Source organism: Salmo trutta, chromosome 34 (genome assembly GCF_901001165.1).
Source record: "Salmo trutta chromosome 34, fSalTru1.1, whole genome shotgun sequence".
NCBI lineage: Eukaryota > Metazoa > Chordata > Actinopteri > Salmoniformes > Salmonidae > Salmo > Salmo trutta.
Window position 1 is genome coordinate 39,315,322 of NC_042990.1, and position 9,721 is coordinate 39,325,042.

The 9,721-nt window shown below is 43.9% G+C and overlaps 1 protein-coding gene across 1 annotated transcript; it reads left to right on the forward strand.

Annotated features, from left to right (window-relative positions):
• The first annotated feature begins 4,128 nt into the window (after window positions 1-4,128).
• On the forward strand, window positions 4,129-6,452 carry LOC115173224 (gap junction beta-3 protein-like). Its single transcript, XM_029731141.1, has 2 exons — window positions 4,129-4,220; window positions 5,110-6,452. Exon 2 carries the CDS (start codon window positions 5,199-5,201, stop codon window positions 5,985-5,987), a length of 789 nt encoding a protein of 262 aa, XP_029587001.1. The 5' UTR covers window positions 4,129-4,220; window positions 5,110-5,198; the 3' UTR covers window positions 5,988-6,452.
• Window positions 6,453-9,721: the final 3,269 nt, after the last annotated feature.

Sequence of the window (9,721 nt, forward strand, 5' to 3'; positions counted from 1 at the left end):
GGGCACCACTAAGCAAGGGGCACCACTAAGCAAGGGGCACCACTAAGCAAGGAGCACCACTAAGCAAGGGGCACCACTAAGCAAGGGGCACCACTAAGCAAGGGGCACCACTAAGCAAGGGGCACCACTAAGCAAGGAGCACCACTAAGCAAGGGGCACCACTAAGCAAGGGGCACCACTAAGCAAGGGGCACCACTAAGCAAGGGGCACCACTAAGCAAGGGGCACCACTAAGCAAGGGGCACCACTAAGCAAGGAGCACCACTAAGCAAGGGGCACCACTAAGCAAGGGGCACCACTAAGCAAGGGGCACCACTAAGCAAGGGGCACCACTAAGCAAGGAGCACCACTAAGCAAGGGGCACCACTAAGCAAGGGGCACCACTAAGCAAGGGGCACCACTAAGCAAACTGCACCATGAAGACCAAGGAGCTTTCCAAACAGGTCAGGGACAAAGCTCCCTGCCTGTGCCATTAAACCCCTACAACTCATCCAGAACGCCGCAGCCCGTCTGGTGTTCAACCTTCCCAAGTTCTCTCACGTCACCCCGCTCCTCCGCTCTCTCCACTGGCTTCCAGTTGAAGCTCGCATCCGCTACAAGACCATGGTGCTTGCCTACGGAGCTGTGAGGGGAACGGCACCTCCGTACCTTCAGGCTCTGATCAGGCCCTACACCCAAACAAGGGCACTGCGTTCATCCACCTCTGGCCTGCTCGCCTCCCTACCTCTGAGGAAGCACAGTTCCCGCTCAGCCCAGTCAAAACTGTTCGCTGCTCTGGCACCCCAATGGTGGAACAAGCTCCCTCACGACGCCAGGACAGCGGAGTCAATCACCACCTTCCGGAGACACCTGAAACCCTACCTCGAAGGAATACCTGGGATAGGATAAAGTAATCCTTCTAACCCCCACCCCCCCCCCCTAAAAGATTTAGATGCACTATTGTAAAGTGGTTGTTCCACTGGATATCATAAGGTGAATGCACCAATTTGTAAGTCGCTCTGGATAAGAGCGTCTGCTAAATGACTTAAATGTAATGTAATGTAAATGTACAGATCAGGGTTGGGTTATAAAAAAATATCAGAAACTTTGAACATCCCATGGAGCACCATTAAATCCATTATAAAAAAATGGAAAGAATATGGCACCACAACAAACCTGCCAAGAGAGGGCCGCCCACCAAAACTCACCGACCAGGCAAGGAGGGCATTAATCAGAGAGGCAACAAAGACACCAAAGATAACCCTGAAGGAGCTGCAAAGCTCCACAGCGGAGACTGGAGTATCTGTCCATAGGACCACTTTAAGCCGTACACTCCACAGAGCTGGGATTTACGGAAGAGTGGCCAGAAAAAAGCCATTGCTTAACTGTGAAACCATTCTGTCATGTCTGTGAAACCATTGTTTATTTACATGTTTTGATTTGTATTAATTTAACCTTTATTTAACTAGGCAAGTGAGATAAGAACAAATTCTTATTTACAATGACAGCCTACCCCGGCCAAACACTAACCTGGACGACTCTGAGCCAATTGTGCGCCACTCTATGGGACTCCCAATCACAGAAAGGTTGTGATACAGACTGAGATCGAACCAGGGTCTGTAGTGACGCCTCTAGCACTGAGATGCAGTGACTTTAACAGCTGTGCCACTCGGGAGTCCATTCTGTCATGTCTGTGACTTTATTCTGTCATGTCTGTGTCAAAGGCACATGTACTGTTTAGACTATAAAGATACATTTCAAGGAGTCTGATACTCCAAAATGTTGTTTGTAAAGTCACTGACAAAATGTGAGGTCTTTTTGACATGTTTAGTCATTCAATATTAGAGAATGACATGTTATCTGTTATTTGGACTGGGGACAGGTGGACTGTCTCTAACTGCTCTCTCTAACTCTGAATGATCGGCTATGAAAAGCCAACTGACATTTACTCTTGAGGTGCTGACTTGTTGCACCCTCGACAACCACTGTGATTATTATTATTTGACCCTGCTGGTCATTTATGAAAGTTTTAACATCTTGGCCATGTACTGTTATAATGTCCACCCGGCACAGCCAGAAGAGGACTGGCCACCCCTCATAGCCTGGTTCCTCTCTAGGTTTCTTCCTAGGTTCCTGCCTTTCTAGGGAGTTTTTCCTAGCCACTGTGCTTCTACATCTGCATTGCTTGCTGTTTGGGGATTTAGGCTGAGTTTCAGTACAGCACTTTGTGACATCAGCTGGTGTAAGAAGGGCTTTATAAATACATTTTATTGATTGATTTGTAGTCTTCAGTTATTGATATGCTCTTTGATACCATGTGTAATATAATTTCAAGCATAAAGATTGTTCTAATTTGAAATAAAACATTTTAATGAAATAAAACATTTTAATGACCTATGAACTATTTTCTTTGTCTTCTGTAAATATAAATGTTTTTTGTTTTTTTCAATTTCAGCTAAAATATCAGAATGATTTTTAACTTATGTAATTTGGACTTGGATCTATTGGGCACAAAAACAATTTATAGTAAATCAGATCCAAAGCCTCTTGTTCATTCCAGCAACCATTTTACATGACATACCGTCTGCTACAAGAAGAGAAACAGTGTTCCACTAGAAGGTATTGAATTAAGTAGTTTCGCTTTCAACGCTTTACACAATGTCACATTTTAGTCATTTAGCAGACGCTCTTATCCAGAGCGACTTACAGTAGTGAATGCATACATTTCATTAAAAAAAAGTATCTTTCTGTGCTGGCCCCCTGTGGGAATCGAACCCACAACCCTGGTGTTGCAAACACCATGCTCTACCAACTGAGCTACAGGGAAGGCTACATTCATGAAATGGATCACATATTTTATGAAACAATCTCACAGACAATGATCATACGTGATGTATAAACTTTGAATAAAGTTTGCTCAAGAGTCCCTCTAAAAGAATATCACATGGATCTTAGTGTAATAAAGTATTTTTTTCCCCCCTTGTGCACGTGGCATGCAGCTTGCAAACACACCTGCAATGAAAGAGAACCACAAAATGACATACCTTGATAACGAAATGAATTAAAAAATAGTTTAATGTACAGGTTGGCAGCATTAGGATGGAACTAAGTGATCTGCCCAGTCCGTGAAGTCTACCCAGTCCGTGAAGTCTACCCAGTCCGTGAAGTCTGCCCAGTCCGTGAAGTCTACCCAGTCCGTGAAGTCTACCCAGTCCGTGAAGTCTACCCAGTCCGTGAAGTCTGACCAGTCCGTGAAGTCTACCCAGTCCGTGAAGTCTGACCAGTCCGTGAAGTCTGCCCAGTCCGTGAAGTCTGCCCAGTCTGTGAAGTCTACCCAGTCCGTGAAGTCTGCCCAGTCCGTGAAGTCTGCCCAGTCCGTGAAGTCTGACCAGTCCGTGAAGTCTACCCAGTCCGTGAAGTCTGACCAGTCCGTGAAGTCTGCCCAGTCCGTGAAGTCTGCCCAGTCCGTGAAGTCTGACCAGTCCGTGAAGTCTGACCAGTTCGTGAAGTCTACCCAGTCCGTGAAGTCTACCCAGTCCGTGAAGTCTGCCCAGTCCGTGACACCTTCCCTAGCTGAATGAACTGTCTAGTCAGTCTAGATAAGAGGCGTCTTTGTCTGCTGAATGACTCAAATGTAAATGTACAAGTGTACATTGCTGAATGGGCATGAACACCGCTTTGGTTAGGCTGAGTGTACCTACAACGCAGATTTGTTTGAGTATCAAAAAAATATATAATAGAATAATATGAATCACCATAGTGGTCACCATATCAGTTCTCTGTGGGACTGGAGTGCCCTATGTCTACATCCTGGTACCGCCGTACCATGGCTCCAGCTGTCCTGGCATTTAAACGATCAGCTTTCCTGTTTGGAATCATGTTTATCTCGAAATCTGTCAGGGCCGGATACAGGAGGGCGTCTAGGCAGACGTAGGGTGATACCAAACCATACTCACCTGTGTGTGTTGGGGACACTTAGTCACCGTGACAACTCCAATGTTGATAGTGCATTTGATTTGAATAGGGTATTGCATCACTAACTGGCTAGTGACAAAGAGCTGAACTGATTCCAAAGCTTGCGGACCACACCTCCAGAGTGTGGTTTAAACCACAGTGTCCAGACATAGACCGGCCCTTGTTATTAAGCCCCGGCATTCAATAGTCAAAGCAGACTGAAGTTGGAACAGAGAAAACGGCCAAGCTAAGATGGACGGAACGTCAGCTCAGTGATCTGAAACAACTGTAAGTAGGGCTATTAATCAATAAGTAATATTGATACGAGTCACTTTTGTGTTTGAATGACAACATTTTAACATGACCTTCCGAATGCCTCAAAAGGATGTGTATTCAGCAACAAGCAAATGATCATTTACTTGTTTTTGAATATCATTCCATGTTGTTTCCACGTCATTTCAACCACAACAATCAGTGTAATGATGTTATATCAACGATGAAAACTGATTGGATTTGCAAAAAGTAATCAGCATGAAGGCATTTTGTCCCTTTTTTCACCCAACTTTTAACCTAAATCCAATGACATACTGAAATTGTTTTGGTTGATTTTACATTGACAACTCAACCAAATGTAAATCAAAACTAGACGTCTATGCCCAAGATGTTCTATGAAATCCTGCAACAACAAAATGTGATTTTGTGAGCATTAGACTCTTGATGGAAGGCAAAGAGTGTTTTGATAAAGCAGCCGTTTCTTAAATAAATTTTAAAAAAGACCTTCCTTTAAGCCAACAGCTTCAGAAGATGGAAAGAGAGACACAGGGGGATTTGGATGAAAAGTTTGATCAGAGTCTAAAGAAAAAAAGCTGTGAACAGATCTTTTTAAAAGAAAAGACTTTAGCACCCAGAAGAAATGTATTTCTATGTGACATTGAAGAGTTGTATTATATGTTGTTCAGCCGGTATACTTTTCATGCTGTTTAAAACTTTATTTACAAATCTTTTCTACCTATCAATCTGTAGCCATCCAGTAGGGCAGGCAAAGGCGATGCCAGTGTTAAGTCAGGATCTTTATTTTAGGTAGTTCCCTTTCCCTGAAATGGCAGATGGACTGGCTCAATCCATACCATGGTTGTTCACACACATATTAATTAATCACCTTCTCTTCGTCCCCCAGCTTTCCATTAAAGTCCAAAGACAGAAGCTCATCCACGCATCCAGGTGAATGTTCAACGGTGAAAGAAGGCATCTCACTCCAATCTCACCATGGACTGGAAGACGTTAGAGGCCCTGCTTAGCGGGGTCAATAAATACTCCACCGTATTCGGACGCATCTGGCTCTCCGTGGTCTTCGTGTTTCGAGTCATGGTCTTCGTCGTGGCCGCAGAACGTGTCTGGATTGACGATCAGAAAGACTTTGACTGCAACACCCGCCAACCCGGCTGCGCCAATGCCTGTTACGACCACTTCTTCCCTGTCTCCCACACCCGGATCTGGGCACTCCAGCTCATCTTCATCACCTGTCCCTCTTTCATGGTCGTGATGCACGTGGCGTACCGCGAAGAACGCGAGCGCAAGTACCGCATCACACACGGTGAGAACGCCCGTCTCTACGACAACACAGGACAGAAGCACGGAGGACTCTGGTGGACATATCTCCTCAACCTCTTCTTCAAGACGGCCATCGAGGTGGCGTTCCTCTACCTCCTGCATCTCATCTACAACAACTTTGACCTGCCGCGACGCGTCATATGCGACCTTTGGCCTTGTCCTAACCAGGTGGATTGCTACATCGGCCGGCCCACGGAGAAGAGGGTGTTCACCTACTTCATGGTAGGGGCGTCGGCTGTGTGTATAGTGCTCAACGTGTGTGAGATCTTTTACCTGATAGCCATCCGGGTGCTGAAGATCAGCCACCGGGGAAGCCTCCATGCCTCCTCCAAGAAGAGGTGCTCTGAGCCGGACTGGGATGTGTGCCAGACACCGGCGGCAGACTACCAGAAGGGCAACGAGGCCGACTTCACCACGGAGGACAAGAAGACATCTATCTTTTAAGTCAGACATGACATTTTTTACAATCAAAGTTTTATTTGACGAAAATCTTTATTGACTAAATGTTGTGAACTGAATTCGACTGTATGATTAATGTATCTTAGCCAAATTCATTGGAATTTAAATGTAATTGTTTTATCAGAATATTTTTTGATGAAGCCAGTGGGTGGGCAGCCCTTGGTCCGTACACTCCTCCGCCAGGGTGTAAGAAGATAAGAGAAACAAGTTGCTCTGTCAGATCTGCCTATTATACCAAAGAGAAACCATCCCCTGAGTCCCAGTTTTAAAAACATGTGTTGTGTTAAATTCTGCTCCCACTTAAGATGTGGTCCCTCATTGTTTTTGGATGAACACTAACGCTGAGCGATAAGTGCTTTTTTTAAGGTTGGTTCGGTTTATTATGAAATAAAGCTTTTCAATGTAAATTCCAAAGCAAAAAAATAGAGATCATTGAAAACATTGAAAACATTCCCTTGTCTCTGTCAGGTCCACATTGGGTAGACATCAATAGGAAATTACTATAAAATAATAGAATATTTCAAATGGGTTTTTATTTGTTTGTTTGTATATTGATTTATTTATTATTTTTCATTCCATAAAGTCATCATCTCATCTCTGCTCAAGCAGAAGCAGTCTGCCAGCCAAACCTAACGTTATATACACTACATGACCAAAAGTATGTGGACGCCTCCTTATCAAACATCTAATTCCAAAATCATGGGCATTAATATAGAGTTGGTCCCCCCTTTGCTGCTATAACAGCCTCCACTCTTCTGGGAAGGCTTTCCACTAGATGTTAGAACATTGCTGCGGGAACTTGCTTCCATTCAGCCACAAGAACATCATCCCAAAGGTGTTAGATGGGGTTGATGTCAGGGCTCTGTGCAGGCCAGTCAAGTTCTTCCACACCGATCTCAACCAGCCATTTCTTTATGGACCTCGCTTTGTGCATGGGGGCACTGTTATGCTGAAACAAGAAACGGCCTTCCCCAAACTGTTATCACAAAGTTGAAAGAACAGAATAATCTAGAATGTGATTGTATGCTGTAGCATGAAGATTCCCCTTCACTGGAACTGAGGGGCCTAGGCCGAACCATGAAAAACAGTTTCAGTACATTATTCCTCCTCCACCAAACTTTACAGTTGGCACTATGCATTGGGGCAGGTAGGCTTTCTCCTGGCATCCGCCAAACCCATATTCATTTGTCAGACTGCCGATGGTGAAGCGTGATTAATCACTCCAGAGAATGAGTTTCCACTACTCCAGAGTCCAATGGCTGCAAGCTTTACACCACTTCAGCCAACGCCCAGCATTGCGCATGGTGATCTTAGATTTGTATGTGGCTGCTCGGCCATGGAAACCCATTTAATGAAGCTCCCGATGAACAGTTATTGTGCTGATGTTGCTTCCAGAGGCAGTTTGGAACTCGGTAGTGATTGTTGCAACCGAGGACAGACAAATTTTACACACTTCAGCACTCGGCGGTCCCTTTCTGTGAGCTTGTGTGGCCTACCAGTTTGCGGCTAAGCCGTTGTTGCTCCTAGACATTTCCACTTCACAATAAAAGCGCTTACAGTTGACTGGGGGAGCTCTAGCAGGGCAGAAATTTTACGAAGTGACTTGTTGGAAAGGTGGCATCCAATGACGGTGCAAAATTGAAAGTCACTAAGCTGTTCAGTAAGGCCATTCTACTGCCAATGTTTGTTTATGGAGATTGCATGGCTTTGTGCTTGATTTTATACACCTGTCAGCAATGGGTGTGTCTGAAATAGGCAAATCCACTAATTTGAAGGCGTGTCCACATACTTTTGTATATATATTTTATACGCTCCCTATACTGTACTGTCTGTCTGTAGTCATCCTATTTGTCTAGCATGCTTAAGTAACCTATGCTGCAGAGCTGTCTGACCAAATCATTTTACTACTGTAGTTCTTCAAAGTAGATCGGCTCAGAAAATAACCAAACTAAAAAAATAAAGTAATTCAACCTAAGTCGGTCAATTAGTTTAATAACCGGGGGGGAAAAAATCCCTGAAATGTTGGTTAATCACAAGAAAACTGAACTAAATCTAACATATATCACGTGCTACATATGAGTGAAATATTTCTCTAAAATGAGGTGGAATCAGGCTTGAGCCAACACAGGATCATCTTGATTAAATGTTGGGAAATGTAGTTTTTACCCTCTTTATATTTATTATCAATAGGCAATTTACCTTTGGTTTAACCTTTGAGTTTCAGTTCATCATATTTTATTGAGTTACTTGTTTAGTTCCAGTATGCTGAACTAGGCCAAAATGCAGATATTTACAGTTTAACAATTGTTTACACACGTTTGCTGAAGCTTTGGGCCATTTTCCCAAAACGCTAAACAAACCTCTACAAATGTATAGCAAAAGCAAACACTACAGTCAAAACGGTTTTAGCTCTTTCCAAAATGTTTTTTTTTTTGCATCAAAATGATATGGAAAGATTTGTCTACCAACACCACACTAATGTGCTCAACACTACTATGAATAGCCCAGCAGTAGGTTTATAATGTGCTCAACACAAAACACTAATATAAATATCCCAGCAGTAGGTTTGCCTTTTGCATTGTCAGTGTTGTAAAAGATTGTTACAGTACACCTACGCAAATATACAAAAATAAACACAAATGCAATACAGTAACAAAAACATTGTCATTTATTTCCAAAATGCAGTATTTTTGAACATTTTCCATACCCAACATGAGAAAACATTCAGTAACAGAGTTCTGTACAAAACAAAAATGAAAGTGGTTCATTCTTTCAAAACTCTAAACACAAAAAGACAAAAACACATGCAAAATGTAAGAAAGACATTAGACTGCATCCTATTTTGGTCTGGCCATAGCACCTCATCTACATCACAAGCCATGTTCTCCCTGGCTGAACAGCAGGGAAAGAATCTTCTGGAGTGACGGATCCAGCCGCCGAAAGCCCCCACATCAACTTCACCACATCCATCCTCCATAGCCTGGAGAAGAGGCATGCATGCAAGGGGCTGGCGGTCATACACCTTCCATCGCCATGCCGGAAAAAAAACCCTCTTCAATAGGGTTTAGGAATGGGGAATATGGTGGGAGGTATAGAACAATAAATTGTGGGTGGTCGATGAACCAGTTGCGGACCAGAGCAGCCCGGTGGAAACTCACGTTGTCCCAGATGACAACATACCTGGGCTGCTCTGCTCTGCTCAGCAGGAATGAGGATGGCATGTAGTGTGTCCAGGAATGTGAGGAGGGCGGTGTTGTAGGGACCAAGGTTGGCATGGTGATGAGGACGCCTTGCTGGCTAACGGCTGAACACATGGTGATATTCCCTCCACGCTGTCCAGGGACATTCACAATGGCACGGTGGCCAATAATGTTCCGTCCCCATCCTTTTTTGGCTAGGTTGAAGCCAGCCTCAATGTAAATATAAACGTGCTGAATTGCAGCGGCATCCAGCTCCAAGACTCTGAAACAGAGACAATATGTGACATAGACCTAGACCAGTCAATATGGTGAGGCACAATACACTGGATTACAGCACTGTTATGTGTCTATACAGTGCTGATATGATAGTAAATTCACAGTATAGTACTTACTTGCACATATTCATAGAGCTGTTCTTTAACCCTCTCTGAGTTTCGCTCAAATGGCACCCTGTAGACCAAAACACACCCACTGACCACTCCACCATAGAAAATAACATCTTATATTGGTCAGGACGTG